The sequence below is a fragment of the Marmota marmota genome, unplaced genomic scaffold (genome assembly GCF_001458135.2).
Source record: "Marmota marmota marmota unplaced genomic scaffold, marMar, whole genome shotgun sequence".
Lineage (NCBI taxonomy): Eukaryota > Metazoa > Chordata > Mammalia > Rodentia > Sciuridae > Marmota > Marmota marmota.
The window spans coordinates 53,605,326-53,628,123 of NW_025999977.1; the positions used below are offsets into that span (position 1 = coordinate 53,605,326).

The following is a 22,798-nucleotide window of genomic DNA, read 5'->3' on the forward strand; positions in this document are numbered from 1 at the left end:
CTGAGTTTGATATGTGGGTGGCAAGTCTCAAAGAAGCCGATGGAAACCCAAGGAAACTCAGGCAGGAACTGGTCGGGTGGCAGAATTAAGGGCCCTTAAGAGAGAGAGAGGAAATGCCTCTGAGTCATGCAGATGGTGATTCTGTCCATTAAGGTCGCCAACATTTACTGATTGCTGGGCTTGGGCCAGGACACGTGAATCATTTCATATAACTCACTTTCCAGCCCTATTAAGTACAATTATTCCATGAGGAAACTCTGGCACAGGGAAAGTTACGTAAGCTCCATGACAAAAGGAGAAAATGCTTGCAAAGCACCCAGCGCCCTGGGTGGCACACAGCTCCCTTCCCCATCAAGTGTAACCCTCCCCCTTCCACTGCAGGTGGAAGGGGGAGGGTTACACTGCCACTGTCCCTTTCCCAAGAGCCATATCAGATATTTTCTAGAATCCCCAGATTTGAAAAAGATCCTTGGGAGAATTCTTATGTTTCTAACATTGGTGCCAGAATCGATAAGATCTGTGCGTCTGTAAGAAGGGACATCAGAGAACTCCATCCACACACATAGCAAGGAAGGTAAGGGACACAGTGAGGAGGTGGCCATCTACGAGCCAGGAGACCGCCCTGTCAGACGCTTGGTCTTGGACTTCAGCCTCCAGAACTGTGAGAAAACAAACGTTGTTCACGGTGCTCAAGTGTGCAGAATTTGGGGACAGTCGCCCAAGTGGACGAGACAGATTTTGGTGCTGATTTTGGCACTGACACACCATGGTGGGAAAATGACTTCGTAGAAAAGACTTGGGCCTGGGAGGAATGGGATGGGTATGGCCGATGAGAGGGGGAAACGCATGCAGAGGCTGACGGAGAAGGTCACGGGGACCCCTCGGGGCAGTGATGGCAATCGATCCCCCTGGCTGAACCCACTGTGGACATCATGGAAGCTGACCTGCCACGGTGGTCCCAGTCCATCCCCAAGGTGGGCAGCCAGCCTCACGGCGGCCGAGCAGCAGCCCGCGTCGGGTGACAAGGCAGATGTGCGCATTTAGATCCTCCAGGTCCTCCTTGTCACTGCAGCACCCTGGGGCCCTTCCACTCCAGTGGAGCCACTCTCACCCCTTCCCCCTCTCGCCGCTGCTTTTATCCTTCAACCCACAGGTTAGATGGAGGCCAATTCCTTCGGGAAGCTGCCCTGATTGTCCCTCCTGTCTGGTTCCATGATACTAAGGACATGCCAGGCTACCCGCCCCTCACTGCTCCTTTAGGGTGGAGCCTCCGACTCGCCTTCTCTGTGCCTCCCAGTGCCCACGGAGCTCTGCGCAGGGTGACTGCTCCACTGCCCGCTCTGAACACTGAGAGCAACCCCCGCCCACCCCCCGCCCCGGGCAGCAACTTGCACTCACGTTTCTGACCAAGCTCTTCTCCCTGTGCCTTCTCACCAAGCCCTAAGCCTTACGGCACCCACACCAAAGGGGTGAGTTCCATCCTGGCACACAGGGCAATGCACGCTCAGAGGCAAAGGCTGTGGCCATCACTGGCAAATGGCCAGCAAGAGCTTGGTACCCACAGATGCTCAGCGGTGCCCAACACGATGCTGGACAAGGACTTCCCTGCAGGAGCTCCAGGAGACCTCTGGATTTTTGACCATGTCCCCCTGCTCCTCCACTCTCTCCCATGTCCTGAACACCAGTGCCAGCTCTGGACACTGACCCTTGTCCCAGGCCAGACACCCAAGGGCACTTCCCTGTCCCTGTGCACTGCTTCTGGTGAGAACGCTGTTGGAAGAAGGCCCTCCGCCATCACGGCCTTCCTGACTGCGGTTCTCTTTCCACTGCTCAGGAAAGGAAGGCCCCTCACCCTCTGCCTGCGCTGGAGTCAGTGAGGCCCGGTCCCTGGAGCAGGCAAGGCAGAGCCTGGGCTGACGGCCTGCTAGGTCAGGCCGTGACCTGGCTGGCTCACTGTGCACAGGCTGCCTGTTGTGAGCAGCAGTGGTCTCATCTGAAGACCCAAACCAGGCCTTGCCAGCACACAGGACTGTGACCACAGGGGCCGTGCCCTTGATGGGTTAGCCAGACACGCCCAGTGTTTCCATCCTCTGCAGACATTTTAGGACCCAGGCCAGACAACGTGCTCCTTCTCCACGGCACTCACGCACATCTGTGTCCTGCCGTGCTTAGCTCAGCGGCAAGCAAGGAACGAACAAAAGCAAAAGGTGCCCAGGCAGAGCTAAGGGCCTGTCAATGGCTATTAAATCCATTTACAGGTGAGAAAAATAAGACCAGAGAGACGACCAGCCAAGGTCCAGATGAACACTGCGTATCAGGGCTGGTCTGACCTGCTGCTGGCCCTTCATGGGATCTGCCAGCCATGAATTCCCCTAGAGGAAACTGGATTACAATCCCACTTTGGGGGGCAGGGGCCAGGGGGTCAGCAAAGAGCTTCTCTGGTTGATTCTGTCAATCACTAATCTGTGGATGCCTTGCAGGAGAAGATTTCTTCATTTAGCTAGCACTGCAAAAACTCCAGTCAAACTCGCTTTTAAAAGGTCTCTGGCCTCAGGACTCTTCAGAGATTCTAATATGATAATGTGCATCAGAAGGTTCAGAAGCTACTGTGAGTCCCGCCTCCCATCTGGGTCTTGGGGCAGGGACGGTTTACAGAGCATGCTTTGGAAACTCTGATCCTGAAGTCGTCAGGGCCCAAGTCGCAGGAGGCCTAAAATGGAACATTTTAAACAAAGCTGTTTCCTCCTGTGGAGAAGCCAGCTGCCCCTCAGAGTTCGTGCCATCGGACCGGGGGTGACACCTACCTTCCAGCAGCATTAACTTTGAGTAACTGCTTCCTGCACAGCTGGCAATGCGAGGCGAGGCGGTGGCCTGCCGTGGAGCCAGCCCCGGCCCCAGAACGTGAGCATCTCAATCACTCTAACGTAAGTTTAAACCCTCGCGCCCTACACGCCAGGTTTTTGACAGAACAGTGACTCTCCACCTGGTCAGCTTTTCAGTCCAGGGCCCTAGAATCGACTGCTGGGAAAAAAGATCAGCTGGTCGACTTGACAAGACATTGCTACCTTACCGTCAGCAAGAATCTCAGTGTGACAAGCAGAAGGCATTGGGGAAGGCGATTGGTCACCTGCGATTTGTAAAGGTTTTTAGTTGCCCCCAGATGACTTGCTCTTTCAGTCCACCAGTTGAAGCACACTGGAGCAAACCCAAAGCAAATGGCTCCTTCTGGCAATGGCACCAGGAGGGAGCGCCACCCCGGGAGGCTGCTCGCGTGTGGGAAGCTCGAGGCTGCCTGGCAGAGCCTGGCATTCAGGGTGCTGTGTCCACTAAGCAGATGGCCTCAGAGAGCAGGCCACAGGCAGAGGAGCAAGAGCCCAACATCCAGGGAGCAGGCAGAGCTACCCCGGGAGGGCGGGGTGCCAGAAGAGTGAGAAAAAGCATTTGGCTAGCACTGCAAAAACTCCAGTCAAACTCAGTTTTAAAAGGTCTCTGGTCTGCAGGACTCTTCAGAGCTTCTAATATGCTAATGTGCATCAGAAGGTTCAGAAGCTACTGTGAGTCCTGCCCTCCCACAACAGCTGCTGTGTCCTACGGATACAGTGACCAAGCCACCAGGCTCTTACTGGAGAAACTGCCATGACCTGGTCACTGTGCCCCACAACCAGACAGATTCCACCTCCCCAGGGACATGCAGCATCACTCTGAACACAGGCACAGCAAACAGAGCACAACCTACTCTTGAGACATTTCATGTTCTCCTTCACACCTGCAACACAACAAGGCGGGGTTGTTAGACCACGGAGACAGACGAAGCCAGGCCAGACTTGCAAGAATGCACATTTCTACTTATCCGTTCAAACCAGCAAATTAAAAGCCTTTTAGTGTTTCTAGAAGGAAGGAAGTATGAATATATACATATATATATACACACACACACATACATTTGTGTATATATATTCTGTGCATGACAAATGATATAAATTTAAATGTTTGCTCTCATTTTCAATGAACATGCACAGTCACAGGTTTAATTATCTCTGTGGATATTTAAACATTTAATTCTGGGCTGGGGATGTGGCTCAAGCGGTAGCGCCGCTTGCCTGGCATGCGTGTGGCCCGGGTTCGATCCTCAGCACCACATACAAACAAAGATGTTGTGTCTGCCGAAAACTAAAAAATAAATATTAAAATTCTCTCTCTGTCTCTCTGTCTCTCTCACTCTCTCTTTAAAAAAATAAATAAATAAAATAAACATTTAATTCTAAAGTTTCCAAAGTCTCCAAATTTTTGTCTTGAACATTTTAAAAGCATTCAAATTGCACACATGCCCAAGCATCACTGGAATCTAAAGACACATCCCGTCAGCACAGGGAGACCAAAACTCCAAGCAGGAATACACTACCCAAGCATTCTGGGGGTGGCTCTCTGTTTCCTATTTATTGCTCAGCAACTAAACCCTCGCTGGAGGCCCGCCTGGGCGCATCGGGCATTTCCCACAGGTTGACGTGACCAGAGTGCAGGGAGGCGCTCCTGAGAAACCAGAGCCCTGGGCACCTACCTCCGTTGGCCAGCAGGTTCTCCTGGACTTTCCCCTTGGAGTCCTCCATGACCTCCACTACACTCTGAGCCATTCTCTTTATGAGGCTGTGGGGAGAGAAGAAAGAGCCCATGAGAGCAGGAGCCGCCGGCAGAACACACCTAGGACCGAGGCTGGCAGGGCCAGGCACAGGCGGCCTTTGGGGGAGCAGCTTGGCATCCGTGAGAAGGGACTTAAAATGTGAATAGCCTTTGAACCAGTAATTCCACTTCTGGGAAACCATCGTAAGGAAACAGGACAAACAGAAAAAGCTTTCTGAACAAAAAGATGTTCTTTGCAGCATTGTTGCTGACAGTGAAAAGCTGGAAACAAGCAGAAGGCTCAACAATAGGGAATTGTTTAGGGCGTAAAGGTATATCCAGCTGAGGGATTATTAGGCAGCCATTGAAAATAAGGTTTACAAAGAATTTTGAATACCGTGGAACAAGGCACGCATTATGAAGTCAGGCGGAAAAAACCAAGAAGTGAACTTACACAGATGGTTATGGTCGCTGGCTGCACCTGCAAAACTCTTCTTCCTACCTGACGTCTCCCTATCGTCATCTGCTATTGCTTTTATATGAGAAAATTAAAACCTGGCCTCCACAAGACAGACACCTTCGGGAAGTACAGGATTTAGAAGCAAAGGGCTCAAATTCGCCCTGGCTCTGCCAAGTGCCAACTATATGGTTTGGGCCAAATTGGGTGAATTTCTTTTGAGCCTTGGTTCTCCTACCCATAAGATGTGGATTATGCCCCATTTGGGGGATTACTATTGCTATAACTAACAGCAATGATCGCCCAGCGGCAGGAGGCTGAATAAAGAGAAATCCAATTGGAATCCAATTGCCAAGCCAGGACTGACTGGGAATTTCTAATGTTCGAAGCTTTGCCTTAGGCCCTCTCCCCAGGGAAAGAGGACCCAGGTCGCCAAATCCCACATGGAGCCCAGGGTCCTCCACTGTCACAGGCACTGGCCACATGGCCACTTAGAGCATGGAGGCTTGGTTCAAAACATGGAAACGGAGGCAGGAGACTACCTGGAAAGGACCATGATAGAAGCAAGGAAAGGAAGGAGGGCAACAACTTGTTTTCCTGACTATTAAATGAATGCGCACGTGATCAAAAACTGATGAATACAAAGTTTGTTTAAAAATAACCACCAGGCTGGGGAGGCAGGCTCAGGGGTAGGGCATCTGCCTGGTGTGCACGAGGCCCTGGGTTGCATTCCCAGCACCAGAGGCAACAGCAAACTCTCCACACCCAGGAGGAAACACAGCATCCTGAGTGTTTCCAAGGCTGAACCCCTGCGTAGTTTCAGGGAGCTGCGGTCTCCCGGCAGCACCTCGCTTCCTCTAGAGCCTACCAAGTGTCGACATTCTGTAGCCATCATCTCACTTAATCTTCACAGAAGTTTCCAAAAGGTGGAAATCGCCCCACTTCACAGATAGGAAGCTGAGGCTCCGAGAAGTAATTTTCACCCTCCCATCCAGTCCGTATGAGGACTTCAAAGGCACGACTCTCAGCCAGCAGGTCACACCAACACCTGGACAGTCACTGTGACCTGGTCCATGTTGAAACTTCTACCTGGCTGGCAGCTCTGAGAATAGTGGTTACGGTGTCTCACACGTATCCTGAGCCAAGGCACCTGACCATCGCAGGATCCTGAGCCAGAAAATAGATAGGACGACGCACCTCACAGGGTTCTTCGTGGAGTCTGGGGCAATATATGTATGCAAAGTCTGAGTCGGGTGGGCTTTTGTGACGGAGACCTTGAGATAGGCTCAGGTGACTGGCGAAACTGTTTGGGGCTCCTGGCTTTGCTCCCAGGCGGATTCCACAGAGGTTAAAGGAGGCAGAGCCCAGGTCCCTCCCTGTTGGAGTAACCTCAGTCCTCCTGTCTCCTCCCGCTGTGTGGTTGGGAGTCTCCAGCAGCTGGGGACCCTGCACTGTTCCTTGTGGCTTCTCTACAGCCCACACAACTCGGGGTCCCTCTGTAAGTCCACCCTCCTCAGGTTCTCTTACCTTTTCTTTGTGGCACTGGGGGTTGAACACAGAGCCCTCTCCCACTGAGCTACCTTCCTAGCCCTTTTTATTTTGAGACAGAGTCTCAATTTGCTGAGGCTGGCCTTAACTTGTGATCTTCCTGCCTCAGCCTCCTGAGTTGCTGGGCACCACCTGGTTCAAGTGATCCTTACATGAGTGGTCTTCTGTTCTCTGTTGGGATCCTGATTCAATAAATTTAATCATTCATTCAGTAATTCCCATATATTAAGCAACTACTGTATACCAAGCACTGTACAAGATGCTGTGGACAAAACAAAGTCCCTGTGGTCACTGAGCTCCATTTTAAAGCTGCCAGTGGTGTTTTTTTAATCCCTATGTTGACATGTGCAAGTTACTGTCGCCGGTCACCACATCTGCTAGGACACTTCAGGAATTATCTGTTGATGTGACTGTGGTAGTAATTCCAGCCCTGACCACAGTGCCTGACTCAAGGTGGCTAGCTGCACAGCCTCTCCATCCCTCACTCCTTCCTTCTGCTCTAACAGACAGAACTCACCCAATATTGTGTTAAGGATCCTTCACTGCTCTGTGTCCCAACCCTGTCAAGGTGTTCACTGTGGCAAGTGAGGCCCTTAGGCATGCACAGAACACCTGAAACCTCTGAGAGCAGCGTGCTCTGAGAACGCTTAGCTGCTAGAAACGTCTCTTGTTCCACCTAACACACACAGCCCCACCTAGCCGTGGCCATTAGCTGTGGTCATCAGTGAACTGCAGCTATGGAGCCAGACAGCTGGTTTTCTCATTGGAAGGGACCCAAGCATCTCCACACTTGTCAAATCCACTGTCCCCACTTTGCAGTCATTAGGAACACTGACCACGGTCACACCCTCCTCCACCCCGTGCTGGATGCACAGCATTCCACTAACTCCCTCCCTGGACACCTGGGGTGCCTCCTTCTTTTTCTTTTTTTGTACCAGGGGTTGAACTCAGGGGAGCTTAACCACTGAGCCACACCCTCAACCCCATTTTATATATTTTATTTTGAGACTGGGCCTTGCTAAGTTGCTGAGGCTGGTTTTGAACTCAAGATCCTCCTGCCTCCTGAGGCTTCCTGAGGCTGAGGCCTCCCGAGTCGCGGGGATTTGCCTCCTCTTTGACATGACGCCACATGATACATTTACGCTGCCCATGCACGGGTGCATATGTGGGACATGAAATAAAGGATATGACAGCTTCAATTTTAAGAAGTAAGGCCGACCCCTCTGACCACACTCCAATGTCCGCTCGCCAACGTCCACTCCCACCAGCAGCCTGCTTCCCTAAGCCTCGCCAGCATGGGCGTCAGGAGCCACCGGAACCTCCGCCAATCTGACAGCTTAGAACTTACATCTGGCTGATGCCCCGATCTGCGCTTCGACCCACTGGATGTCTTTCCTCATGTTTATTAACTCTACCAAAGGCTGTTCGCGTCTTCTGTGAGTGACGTCTTTATGTCCCCTGCCACTGTTTCTGTGGCTTGGTCCTCTTTTTGAAATTCTATTTCATTGATTTGTATGAGCTCTTAGGTATTTTGGAGACCAATTCTTTGAGACAGTGTTTTGTTCTAGGTGACATTTCCATTGTAAGATAAAAATATTAAGGCTCAGGGGCACAGCATTTGCCTAGCATGGGCAAGGCCCTCTGTTTGATCCCCAGCATCTCACACATGCCAAAGCCAGTAAAGACGAAAAAATTAAGGCTTAGTTAAAGGTAACAGTAAACAAGTGCCATTATTATTGTACTTTTGTAAACAGGGAATTTGACAGAGTAAACAAATGTTGAACCAGACACTGATCACAAATCTGCACAACTCCAAAGCCCATGTGCTTCAAAACCAAAGTAAATTCTGGCACCTTTCCCTATAACACCTGGCAATAATAATTATCAACTCATAAGGAAGATGTACAAATCATGAATATCATACAACATGTGTATACATACATGCATATATAAATATGTGTGTGTATATATATATGTATATATTATATGTATGTGTATATATATATATATATATTTTTTTGGTGTTGCTAGGGATTGAGCCACTGAGTTACATTTCCAGTCCTTTCTATCTATTTTATTTTGAGACAGGACCTCACTATGTTGCTCAGGCTGGCCTCAAAATTTTGATCCCCCTGCCTCGGCCTCCAGAGTGCTTGGGATTGTAGGCGTGCACCACCATGCCCAGCTCAGATCATATTTTTAGTGAAGAGCAACTGCAACAATACACAAAGATCCCAATTTGGCTGTTGGTTACATGAAAGTACATATTTGTCAAAACTCATCCAACTGTTCACTTAAGATGTGAATATATAACTTTCACCTTAAAGCAGATAGTACCTTAATCATGTGAACAAAGTTAACATCACCCACACAGAAGCAACCACGTGTGCCCCCAAAGGGTGCACCAAGGACATGGTAACCCTTCTGTGCTCTTCTTGCCAGAAATACACAACCTGAGACTAAGCTGGAGGAAACATCAGGTGAGCACAAATTAAGGAGTATTTCACAAAACTGACCTGTACAGTTAAAAGACAAAACAAAACAACGTGGTGTCATGACATACAGAGAAAGTGTAAATACATGTTCCAGTTTGATCAAAGCCAAAGAGAACTGATAATTCATTACAAGACAGGAAGCCACCTCAAGGTTCATCATTGTCTAAGAAACTGCAAGGTTTCCTTTGGCTGGAAGTATACATGGAGACACATGGTGATATCCAAGTGACAGCTGTTAAATATCAGTATTGCCATCCTGGCCTGGATCACCACCCTAAGACTGTGTAAAAGAATGTCCTTGTGTTTACACAATACACACTAAAATATTTAGAAAAGACATTGTGTCTGCACCTCACCATCAGAGGGATGGGGGAGGAAGAGAGAAAGGAGGTGATAAAGGGCTTACGGGAATTCTTTAAATAATCTTGCAACCTCTCTGAAGCTTTGAAGTTAGCTCAAAATGAAAAGTTTTAAAAAATATTAAATATGTTAAGCATGTTATAATACCACTTTAAAAATGTCAGTATGGGCTGGGGATGTGGCTCAAGCGGTAGCGTGCTCGCCTGGCATGTGTGCGGCCCGGGTTCGATCCTCAGCACCACATACAGACAAAGATGTTGTGTCCGCCGAAAACTAAAAAATAAATATTAAAGTTCTCTCTCTCTCTCTCTTAGAAAAAAAAGTATTAAAAAAAATAAAAATGTCAGTATGTTCATAAATAAGAAGCCTGGAAGAAAAGACACCAAACTGACATTTCTCATTACCTTCACATGTGGATGAAGAGGGACTTTCGATTTCTACACATTTATATAATGCTGTGCTTGAATTTGTTGAAACATGACTCTTGCCAGGTATGGTGGTGCGCGCCTATAATCCCAGTGACTGGGGAGGCTGAGGCAGGAGGGTCACAACTCCAAGGCTAGCCTCAGCAAGAGGCTGTCTGAAAATAAAACTTATAAAGGGATGGAGATGGAGCTCACTGGTGGAGCACTTGCCCAGCACATGTGAGGTCCTGGGTGTGATTCCCTAGCACCACACACACACACACACACACACACACACACGGAAATTCTGACACAGTCACCCTTGAGGACACCATGCTAAGTGAAATAAGTCAATTGCAAAAGAGCACACACCGTCTGATTCCACTCACAGGAGGTGACAGAGATGACAAGAACAGCCCCGCTGCAGGCCAGGGCAAGCAGAACGGAGACCGAGACTTGCAGTTTTATAAGATAAAAACATCCTTTGGCTGGAAGGTGGTGACGATCGCAGGCTGATATGCCCACGCTGACAGAGCTGAACACTTCAGGTGGTGGGAAGGGTAACAGCTGAACTACAAATTCATGTTTAAAAATAATAAATAAAGATGAATAAATTCCTAAGCCAAGCACGGCAACTGCTGCTGTAAGGACGAGACCTGCTTCAGTAGCTCAGTGCCGAGCAGAACAAGGCCAGATGCTAGACGGCCCCCAAGATCAGCAGCTGCGCACCGAGGGCAGGGACCTGGAGAAACATTCACCTCCAGGTTCCAGGGGGGAGCAACGGGCGGCCCCTGAACATGGAGGGAAGCTCCGCCTCATCGCTCTGAAATATCATTTTTCACAGATCCATGGGCATATTGAAAAGATTCATAATTTACAGCCAGACAAGTCCTCGGGGAAACAAAACCCACCACCCTGTGGCCCTGGGTGTCGACCGCGACCCACTTGCCAAGGGAGACACAGAAGATGGCAGCAGGAAGGAAGTGCAAGGAGGACAGTAGGGGAGGGAGGCCTCGTGAACTGGGCAAGCCACATCTAGTCACCTGACATCGAGGTGGGGGACAGTCAGACGACAGGGGCTGGCCAAAGCAGCTCTGCAGATCTGCCCGCAGCCAGGGACGTGCTGCAGACGCTCTTTCCTTCCTTCCCACGAGAAGGAGAGAAACTCTCAGCCCCGCTGGTGTTTGGACCTGGGCTTTGAGGGGCCTACAGCTACTCAGTCCTTGGGGTACAAAAGGCTTAGAGGTAGGAGCTCTCCTGTTCCCCCTTCTCCTGCAACCACAAGGCAGGAAATTCCTACCAGCAGGGCCCGCAGGAGCCTTCCAGTCCTGGGATGTGGGTAGAGGTGCAGCCAGGCAGGTGACCTGAAGCCACTCAGCCCCAGGAAGGCTGCAGGCAGGGATCTGGAGGTCAGGGCTGACCTCTGCATTCCTGGGCAATGCACCAATCCTGAGGGCACACACAAGAGTCCTCCTAAATGGCCTTAAGACATGGTGTCTCCAGGGATGCTTCCCTGTAAACTTGTGCAGCAAAGCTCTCTCTCTCTCTCTCCCTTCTCTTCTCCCACAGTTTTCTGAGCAGCACTGGGAGCCAGGCTTTCAACAAGGCCCACCTCAGCCAAGAGGTATGTGCCCCGCTCTGCTTTCCCTGCTTTGTGGGAAGGAGGACTGGGCTCCTCCACCCGCTCTCTCCAGATGGTGGATGCAAGGCTCCAGGTTCCTGAGGGCAAGTCCAAATGAAAGAGAGGGGCTTCCCACCCTTCCCCAGATTTTCTGGATAATTCTGGCAAAAGTGAGGCAGGGTTGGTTGGTGTGGTTGTCAGAAACGACCCAGGTGCCTGGAGGAGGCCAGACAGATTCCAGGGCAGGGCAGGGAGGTTTTCAAGGTCCCCAAGTAGGAATAACAGTGACTCCCGCCTGGGAGCTTTCCTCAGTCCTCAGAAGGGCGCTTTGCACGGATTTACCCAAATCCTCGACAAACAAGACTAAGTCCCCGAGAGCAGAGGAAACCGAGGCTCAGAGAGGCAAGAACACTGCCCCAGGTCACTTTGCTGGCGGCCACAGCACCAGCCGTACTGTCCCCACGGCCCTGGCCCTACAGCAGGCCTCCATCCACGGCACCAGACGCTGACAGGCCCCTCTGGGCAACCTGAAGCCCCAGCCCTCTGTGCCTGACGGTCCTCGATGAGTCCAGAGGGGACAGCCACAAGGGAGGAGCACTTCCGGGGAGGAGAGTCCAGAAACCTCTGCAAAAAGTGGGGCGAGCCCCGGGCACCTCACCCTCTGTCTCCTTGCTTCCACCTCTGCCAAGGGACAAAGAAATCAATGAGCCTGCAGCAAACACACCAGGAAAATGTGACTAGGGAGCCATTAAATGGCTTTATAGGAAACCAAAGGTCCAAGGAGACTTCTAGGAGGGTCCCAAAGTCTGGCCACACATCCCTCATGCTTCAGAGGCCAACACTGGTTGTCAGACTGGATGTTTAAATAATGGACCAATCATGAGATTTTTTTAGAGACATTTCCCCTGCATTCGGTGTGTGGAGCCACCCGCAAAACTGCCCTGTCATTCAAAGAAGAGCTTTTGGCTGTGCTGGCATTACAGAGCTTGATTCACATGCTGTGGCCCAGGACAGCAATTTTCGATTCTCTTCAAAAACAAATTGAGTCAGGTATGGTGGCTTGTGCCTATGGTTCCAGCTCCTGAGAGGCTGGGGCAGGATGGCTTGAGGCCACAAGTTCAAGGTCAGCCTGGGCAACATAGTAAGACCCCTTATCAAAAAAGTAAAATAAAAGGCCAACCCACCCTCAGAAATTGTTTGCCCCTTGGGAGGCACAGACAGGAGGGATCCTCATTCTGCACTCAGCTCCCAGGCGGGTGACACCAAAGCCTCAGGGTCCCGCCTTTTAGGAGAAGCCGGGCCCTCCCCTAAGCATCTGGGTTGGAAGAACATGTGTTTAAATTTTGGAGACTGTCCCCAAGCACTGTGCCCAACACACAGCCTGCCCCAGGGGCCACCTGAACAAAGCCAGACACAGGCCAGTCTCCAAAATGGAACTAGGACTGGCTGATAAGCGCTTGGAAATATGTTTACTCTGGCTGGGAATCCAAGAAATACAAATGAAGCCTCTCACACACCCTGCTTCTTTGCTGGGGAAATGGCAGAGTTTCTTAAAGGCACTTAAGTGACTGGGGTATGAGGAAAGGGCGCTGCGCAACCTTGTGGAAACAATTTAGCAATATGTACAAACCGCTTAAATATGCCCATGTCCCTTGACCCCGTCATCCCTGTGTGTGTGCCCTGGAGCATTTGTTACTGGGGATCAAACGCAGGGGGACCTGTAATTTCAATTTACAGATGCAACTTTAGGACAACCCAAAATGTAGCCAGAAAGTATACAGAGAGGTGCGCTAATTATGAAAGTCATGGCAGAGATAGTTGATTTCTTCAGGGAGTTCACTGTAGTAGAATTAAACGTTCATTTTATCATCATCAAAAACAATAGCAAGAATGAGCCCTCCGTGAAAACCTCCTTACCACCACCGCTTCAGATCATGCCTAAAGTGTGACCGTCATAGGCACTGTGACCCAGACTCATGGGAGGGGACACAGGTGAAGGGCCTCTGGACCCAGGAGGGGTGGAGACTTGTCTAAGAACACACAGCTCCTTAGTGACTGACCAGGGCCAGCGGGCTCACCCGCCTCAACTTCAGAGTAGTCAACTGGACTTTATCAACAGCATTTCCCACAATGCTCGTCATTTCCATTGCTTGTCTGTCTGCCCTGAGAGCTTGTTAAGAGTCAGAAGAAGGAACAGACTGTCAGACAAACCTCTTCTCAACCCTGCAGAGGCCCTGGGCTCCCTAGAAGCCTCCCAGCCATACCTGCCTCACATCCTGTCAATCAGAGCCGCCTTCCAGGGCCATCCACGTGCACTTCCTGGCATATCTGCAAGGCATATATTTCTTTTCCTGGTTTCTCTTAAAATATCCTGGTTTTCCCTCTGCACTAAGTGTCCACAGAGATGGTGAGGGGACAAATGGTGGACTAATGGTTGCTGATAATTTGGGAGAGAACTGGTCTGTGACCGCTGATGGGTACAGAGTTTCTTTTGTGGGTAAAGAAAATCTGGAACCAGATGGTAGTGACAGTTGCATTACTTTGTAAATATATTGGGAACAGATGAATTACGTGGATTCGAAGAGTGGATGTCACCGAGTGTGCGTTATAGCTCAATTTAAAAGTGCCCTGCTCTTCCCCTGGATTTAAGGGTGGAGAGCCAGCCTGGATGGGGAGGTCGAGAACTGATTCAGCCCTTCAGATTCGAAGGGTTGAATTCACATTCTCCAAAGTTTGTCGGCAACCTGAAACCGGTCCTTTCCATCATCACAACTGTTTTTTGTAGCAACCAAAATTTGTCAAGCCTACCCTGGGTCACTATCCTAGACACGTCATGGTGTCTTTCTTTAGGCTTCCTTCACCCACCTGCTCTCTGTTTTCCCCATGGACCTTAAAGGGGCCCCACCTGTCCATCCATCCCACAGCAGCCAGAGGGATCTCAATAAAAATACACACCCAAAACACACCCCTTGCCATGTTGCTGTACTGCTGAGACTGTCAGTGGTTTCCTGAGAAGTTCAAATATTATGTTCAAACCCCTTAGCAGAGTTTACAAGGAATACACCTGCCTGTCCAGCCGTGGTTTTTGCCACCCCACCCTGACCCTTGCCTGTCCTGAGCAGGACTTTGGGAGCACCTGGGATAGCCTGAGCCACATGGACACTGCTGACCCTTTATTACAGTCCCAGGAAACCCTGCGCATACCTGACACGCACAGTACAATGCCTATTATTTCTGGCAGTTAAGGAAAATGTACTGCATGCAGGGAGTATTACACATTAGGGAATATTACAGGGGAGAAGGTGGACAAAACAAACCTTCATTGCTATATCTGAAACTCCGTCGACCACATTAAAAGGTTGCTTTCCTCATCTGAGCAAGAAAAAAAAGAGGTCTCTGAAGATCTTTCAGAACTACTCATTCTGGGCTTCTGCAAGAACGCAGCAGCTCCTGGGAAACGCCCAGGAGCAATGAGAACCTGGGTAGCAGTGGCCAGCTAGACCAAGGCTTGAGATATGGAGGGGGTGGCTTGCTTCAGTAGCACCGATCCTAAAACTGGAACAGCGATTAGTTTGACTCCCGCACAAGGATGGCACACAAACTGGTGAAGGAGTCCACGTTAAAAAACAGAGAGAGAGATGTGGAGCAGGACGTGGGTCCAGGGCTGATCAGGGCCACGTGGCTCTTACCATTCCTTCATCATACACGTGTGACCCGGCATTGAGACTGCATTTGTGTCATCTCCTAGAATCTGAGACTTTCAAAGAATGAATACTACTACCTTAAGACAACAAAACAACAACAACTCACCACTCCCTGTGTCTACAAAATACTAAGCACTAGATGCAGATGAGCTTGCCCTGGGACCCGGTGTACCCTGTGGTCCTCTTCCAAGCTGTGTCTGCCACAGGGCAAGGGATCAGTCCCAAATACCAAGAGCTAAGAGGATGTCTGTATCCACACTTAGGGTACCCAAGACCCCAGCTATGTCATTTACTTCAGAGAAATGAAAATATGTCAATTCAAAGACTGTACATAAATGTGCATAACAGCTTTATTTTTAATAACTCAAAACTATGTTAATGTCCTCCAACAGTGAATGGAAACATTTTTGCCATTTACTTATTTCTCAATAAAACCATTAAAAAAAGAGAGAGAGAGAGAGAGAGAGAGAGAGAGAGAGAGAGAGAGAGAGAGAGCACTACACTGAAGTAGCAATTCATACCTATCAGGCTTATAAAAACCCAAAAGCCTGATGACATGCTCTATTAGAAAAGTTACAGGAGCCAGGCACGGTGGCACATGCCTGTAATCCCAGCAGCTCTGGAGGCTGAGGCACAGGATGGCAAGTTCAAAGCCAGCCTCAGCAACAGCAAGGCGCTAAGCAACTCAGTGAGACCCTGTCTCTGGATAAAATACAAAATAGGGCTGGGGATGTGGCTCAGTGGTTGATCGACCCTGAGTTCAATCCCCGGTACCTACGCACCCCCCCCAAAAAAAAAAAAAGAAAGAAAAGTTATAGGAAATAGGGGCTTTCCCTCATTGCTGGTAGAAATGCAAGATGGTCACTTCAGATGGACAGAACTCTGGAACACTTATCAACAATAACAAAGGCACATGACTCCCGGACCCAGCAAATTTCCTCCTGAGAATTTATCCTACAGATACACCCGCATGCGTCTCCCTGAAGTACTGACCCATCTGTAAGGTTACAGCACTGCTGGTAACAGCCTCTCTCCACAAAAGTCTGCCACCCGAGAGTCCCCCTGTAAGGGACTAGTTCACAAACCACAGTGAGATGCTAGGTACCTGAAATAGCAAGAAAGGTCTTCCATACTGATGGGAAAGTTCTCCCAGGATGTTAAGAGGAGGGAGAAAACCAAGATGCAAATCAGCACGTGTGGAATCTCATTTTGTATTTCACAAGGGAAGAGCCGGGAGTGGAGGTGCACACCTGTAACTCCAGCAGCTTGGAAGGCTGAGGCAGGAATCTCAAGTTTGAGGACAGACTCAGCCACTTAGAGAGACCCTGTCACAAAAAGAGGGCGTGCATCCTGGGCATGTAGTCTGGCTGGGAGAGCACCTCTGGGTTCAATCCCCAGTACCAGAAAAAAAGGGGGGCATATAAACATATACAGAATTGTCTTGTGTTTGTATGAAGATGCAATGTATTCAAGCAGCTCATAAAAGTGGCTTCCTTAGTGTCTGGGGCAAGAGGCAGGGAGACAGTATAAGGAGACTTCTCCTTGCAGAGCCTTTTATATCATTTTTATCTTCAATACATACAAATGCATTACCTGTTCAAGAAAAAAATCAAACTGCATTATAACCTTTTTTTTTTTTTTTTTTTGTAGTAGTAGTAGTAGTATTGGATGTCGAATGCAGGGCCTTGCACATGCTAGGCAAGTGCTACATCCCAGCCCTTTTTACTTTTTATTTTGAGACAGGGTCTCACTTGGCTGAGATACTCAGCCTATACTCCTGCCTCAGCCTCCCAAGTTTTTTGGATTACAGGCACATTCCACTGTACCTGGCCCTAAGCTCTCCAACATGTGTTTAGAATCCTGGCCTTGGACTGACTCTTGGAAGCACTTTAAGGATTAGGTGGGAGGATGGCTGTGATTGCACTCAGCGAAGACAACAGTGCTCCCAGGGTATCCAGCCCCAGGTGCAGAATCACAGGTGCCCAGTCACTTAACATGCAGATTCCTAGACCCTGCTCCAGACCTGGGCAAGGAACCCTGGAGCTGCTGCCAAGGAACTGAACTTTCTAAACGCTCCCCAGGGTCCTGCGAGTGGAGACAGGGGAGACATGTGTAGGCAGCAGAGTCTCTCAGCCCCTGCCACGAGGCAGGCACTGCTTGCTGTCAGAGAAGGGGCGAATCTGGTCTGTTTTCCCATAGCTCATACTCTGTAAGGAATCACAGACAAAAATGGACAAGAGAAGTACTTAGAGCGCAGCTCAGGGCTAGAGCATGTGCTCGGCATGAGCAAGGCCCTGGGGTGGGGGGAGAGGAAGGAGGGAGGGAGGAGGACAGGTATTCAGTAGTGGTATATGGCATGTGCAAAATTAAAACAGCGTGTCCTTGAGCGACTAGGCTGTCTTCTTCCAGCAGTCTGGAGAAGTCCCTGGGGGAGATACCATTTGAACTGAGACTGGGATAACCAGGGGCCTGCCATGCCAGGGTGGGGTGGTGGGCAGGAGCCTTCAATGTTCAGGAAGACGTTTGTGTACAGACCTACGGCAGGACAGAGCCAGGGTGGCTGGAGGAGAGTGGTCCTCCTTCTTCTGTGAAGAAAAGGCCGGGATGTGTAAGCTAGGGATCTGGCAGCCAGGGTCAAGGGCCCAGACTTGATACTGAGGGCACTGGAAAGCCAAGGGAGGGTTTCAAGCAAGAGAGTCATTTTTTAAAAAGACCATTCTGGCACTGGGAGTGTGGGAACACATTGGCTAGTGGCTAGCATGCCCTGAAGGCCCTGCATTCCGTCCCCAGCACCACAGGAAAAAAAAAAAAAAACCCTCCTTCTGGCTCTGGGGAGAAAGCAGATGAAAAGGAAGCAGCAGGCAACTTCGTCTGTTGTCAGGTTCAGGAACGGGTCGAGGGCAGTGTGGACAGAGGTGCAGGGCTGGGCATGTTGAGACCTGGATGGACGCGGGACGGGTTTTGGCGAGGGAGCCACAGGATTTGGTCCTTCCCAGTGTCTCAGGTGGAGGTGTGGACAGGTGACCTGTGAGCAGCTGTGCTTGGAGCCCAAGGACCCCCGGCCTGAGGTCCCAAAGGAAGAGACTCTCCAGAAGCAAGCTGTGGACACTGTCAAGAGGACGTGGCAGTGCAGAAAGAGGCAAAGAAAGGACATTTGAGACCCTCCGTGGCTGATGAAAATAAGGAGTACCTACACACCTGGCCTGAGCCAGAGCACCCGCCCAGGGCACCAAGAACTAACTGGACTGGGATTGGGGAATCTGGGATTGGGGAATCTGTCCCCGCAGGGTCCAAGGAGGAAATGCCTTATGCTAAACTCAGCCTCCAAGGATCTCACATGGCAGCCTCAGGCTGACCCTCACTGCAGGCATGCTGTCCTAGGGCAGCCAGAACTCCCCCCTACCCCGTGGCTGGGCTTCTGGTTTGGGAAAAGTGGCTGGGCGCTGGGGAAGCCTGTCAGGTACCAGGCAATACAGACTGTCCCAGCAGGGCTGAGCTGAAGGATGAGGGCAGAAAAGGCAAGGGAGCACTGACTGCCACCTGCCAAGGCCTTGACAGGGCAAGGCAGGGGGTTGGGGTGACCAAGGCAAAGGCCAGACACTCCACGCTGTACGATCTCGCACAAGTGACTTACATCTTTGAGTGTCGATACTCTCATCTATCAATCATTGGAAGTTACTAAAATAGGGAAGTGACAAACATCAGGTGGTCTGGAACTCAAAATAGAATACAGTATAAACAGAAGCTGGAGAACGATAAAGGGACAGCCCTCAGTGGAATCAGAACCAGTACAGACCTTTACAGACCCCGCAAGAACAGCAGGGCATTTACAATATGAAGTAGGGAATAGGAAATATCACAGATGATGTCATTCCAATAGAACTCACCCTTCCCTAGATCCCATGGAAAACACAGCAGCCAGGCATGGCAGCATATTCCTGTAATCCCAGTGATTTGCTGAGGCAAGAGGATCACAAGTTCACGGCCAGCCTTAGAAACTTAGTTAGCCACTCTCTCAAAAAATAAAAATAAAAAGGACTGGGGATGTAGCTCAGTAGTAGAGCACTCCTGGGTTCAATTCCAGTTCCGAAAGAGAAAAAAAGAAAAATCAGCAATAGATGAGGTCACAAAGAAAATATCAAATTCCAAAGGCAGACATAGTACCCAATTCATTCTCTCACAAGGCAAAAGAATTAAGGGAAAAACAAGCCTGGCACCGTGGCACACACCTGTGGTCCCAGCTGCCAGGGAAGCTAAGCCAGGACCTGGGCCACTTCATGAGACCTGGCCTTAAAAAGGGTTGGGGAAGTGGCTCAGTGTAGAGTAAGCACCTCTAGGTTCAATCTCCGTACTACAAAAGAAAGAAAGGGAAGGAGGAGCAACAACAAAAACCCCAACTTTCCAGAAACATAGGATAAAAAAAAATGAGCTAAATTAAAAAAAAATGAAAACACCACACATCAAAACTTAAGTTATGTAATATTCAGAGAAAAACTCATTACCTTAGCATGAGAGAGAGAGAGAGAGAATAAATGAACTAAGTATGCAATTAAGTAAGTTTTGCAGAAAGAAAACAAACCTCAATAAAGCAAGAAGATGAAAATCAGGATATATGCAGAAATTTAAAAATCAGAAATCAAGAAAATGATAAAATTGGTAAATGAAGACAAGAACTGCTCCTCTTAAAAGCAAAACAGGTAGACCATGGGTAGCATAACCAAAGAAAATGCAAAGACCAAAATCAACGGGAAATGTGCAGCTACAGCAGACCCTGGTAGACTTCATGCAAATAACCTGAAAAAGTTCATGAAACTGACTCTTCTCTCCAAAAACACAATATACCAATATCAGTACTCCTTCCCCAAGAGAAAATCAACACACCAACAGAACTGGAAAATTTTGTATCATCCAAGAACCAGTTCTAAAAATGCACATGTCATAATGACATCTTTTGGGCCATGGGGAAACAGATCGCCCCACCACCAGGTGAAGAAGCCATTCTCAAAGCTCAGCCAGGACCAGGAGCACTGCCATCACTGGGGAGCTTAGAGAATCAGATTCTCAGGCCCCTCAGAATAACAAATTCTAGGGAGAGGCCCAGTAATGGATGCTCTAACAAAGCTTCCAGATGATTCCGACGCACATTGAAGTTGAAGAGCCACTAATTTAAAGTGTTGAGCCTTGGTAAGCCAAGTGCAGTCTGCAGACCAGCAACATGGTAAGAAATGCAGAATCCCTGGCTTCAGATCCCCTGAGTCACAACCGAGTTGTCTAAAGATCCCCAGGGCACTCACTTACATGTTCAAGGTTGAGAAACACTCAGAGCTATAGCCCAGTGCTGCCCAATACAAATATTACAGGAGCCATATAAGTAATTCAAGAACTTCTAATCACTACATTTCCAAAAGTAAAAACAGGTGAAATTAATTTTAGCAACCTACTTTATTTCATCTAATATCCAAAATATTATCATTTTAACAGGCAGTTAACATTAAAAAGTACAACAAGATATTTGAAGTTATTTTTCCCATACTGTCTTTTGAACCTGACGTGTGTTTGACACACATCTGTGTTCAGACTGGTCACATTTCAAGAGCTCCCCTGAGCCCGGTGGCTAGCAGATGCCATAGTGAACAGCGCAAGGACAGAGAAAGGAGGACAGCCTCTCCTCCCTCCCAGGTGGAATCTAAAACAGTTTAACTCACAGAAGCAGAGAACAGAATGGGGTCAGAGGACGGCCTTAGACGGCCTCTCTCAGGCCTGTCCCTGGGGGTGAGGGCCGTGGAGGAGGGAGCGGAGCGGCACTCTGCTTGGAGAAGGCGAGCAGGAGGTCCAGAGGCATGGGGAGGTGCTGGGAGAGGTGTCAGGGGGGCAGGTGGAAGGGCGGGTGCAGGACAGGCCTGAAATGTCCACAGATAACCTCAACCTGATATTCTGCATGGACAGAGAAGAGAAGCCTGGGCACTTTTTTCCGTTCCATCTCACTCCTGTTTAGAAGGTCCCCACAAGAACTCACTGGAATCACCAAGTGGACATCCACACTCAGATCCGTGATCTTTGATCAGCCAACCCTCAGACAGCTTCACGAACCACGTGGGTAAAGAAAAAGCCACCAGCTATTCCACAACACAGGCAACGCGCTCAGGGGCAAGAGGCAGTCAACATGGCCCCGGAGAAACCATGAGGCATAGCTGAATGCCAAGTGCCTGTGAAATGTAATATTTCAACCAGGACCGCAGGACAGGCCACGATGCTGGGACAGACTCACACGCTGAAAGGTTGGGGCGGGGCGGGGGGTGGATTTTAAAAGATAAAAGCACTGGGCTTCTCAAATGTTCATGAATCACCGTGTAAATGCAGAATAAATTAACACAGTGGCATGAAAGAATGAATCAAAAAATAATGGGAAAGCTCGCATAAGCCAAGGCTGCCTTCCAGCGACATGGAAAAACACTCCAGTCCCCGGTAAATAAATAATAAAAGGATAGGGAAACAATACACCTTGAAAACCCTTGTCCCTTCTCTGTCCTCCTGGGCAGAAGCAGTGCTGACAGGTTTATGCTGCCTAGGTTACAGGCCCAGCTGGGGTTTATTTATCTAATCACACTGGAGCACTTTCCACGGAGCCAGGGAGGTTGTTCCCAAATGGACCTGGGAGTTATCAGTTCCAGGCCCTGGACTAGAGCAAAGCTAAAACTCTAAGGGCACTCAAACCTCACTATTTTTCTTCACAGAAGAAGTAGGACCACTCTCCTCCAGCCACCCTGGCTCTGTCCTGCCGTAGGTCTGTACACAAACGTCTTCCTGAACATTGAAGGCTCCTGCCCACCANTTTTCTTCCCCCCCCCCCCCCAGGAAAGCTCTTGGGAATACACACCTACAAGCAAAACTCAAAACAACGCATAGTGATTTTCATTCTCGACCACACCTAGTCCCTGTTTGTAAAAACACTCTCATTTGTACAGTTTCTGTGTTTCAAAACGAGAGCTCACGACTCGCTTGTGCATGCATTTTCTAGTTTTTTTTTTTTTTAAGCATATGCTACACCATGCTGGGTGTGGTGGCGCATGCCTATAATCCCAGAGGCTCAGGAGGCTGAGGCGGGAGGATTGCAAGTTCAAGACCAGCCTCAGCAACTTAGAGAGGTCCCCAAGCAACTTAGTGAGAGCCTGTCTCAAAAAAGGCTGGGGATGTGGCTCAATGGTTAAGTACCTCTGGGTTCACCTCATTTCCAAAAACAACAACAATAAACAAATATGCTATAGAACCATCCGAGGCAACTCGTACAACAGATACGTACAGAACAAAATACAACTGTCTATTGGGAAGAAAAAGACAAACAAAAAAAGAAAAGGAAAGAAAGAAACTCAGGTGGAACCAACAGCAATAATCCAGGCCCACAGAAGCTCAGAGCGGGGGGCACTGGTGAGTGGGACGGAGGGAGAGAAAGGCAGCCACTGAGGGCTGAGACCAGAGTGCTGAGCAGCTGCCACGGAGCAGCTCACCTTCCTTCAGCTGGTGTTTCTGCCGAGGACTGAAGAGCCTCGTGCTGTGGTCTGTCAGGGCTGGCAGGGAGCACGGAAGGCCAGCCC

General features: G+C 49.4%; 1 protein-coding gene across 14 annotated transcripts in view; it reads right to left on the reverse strand.

The window, feature by feature from the left end:
- Positions 1-22,798, reverse strand: part of Atp6v1c2 (ATPase H+ transporting V1 subunit C2) — a 48,255-nt gene that overhangs the window by 19,278 nt on the left and 6,179 nt on the right. For all 14 annotated transcript variants that reach the window (XR_007348212.1, XR_007348209.1, XR_007348210.1 and 11 more), the window contains exon 4: positions 4,559-4,644. Coding sequence is in view for 10 of the 14 variants with exons in the window: in XM_048804818.1 (XP_048660775.1) it covers positions 4,559-4,644 (86 nt within the window). In the remaining 4 variants the exon portion in view is untranslated. The remainder of the gene's footprint in view (positions 1-4,558; positions 4,645-22,798) is intronic.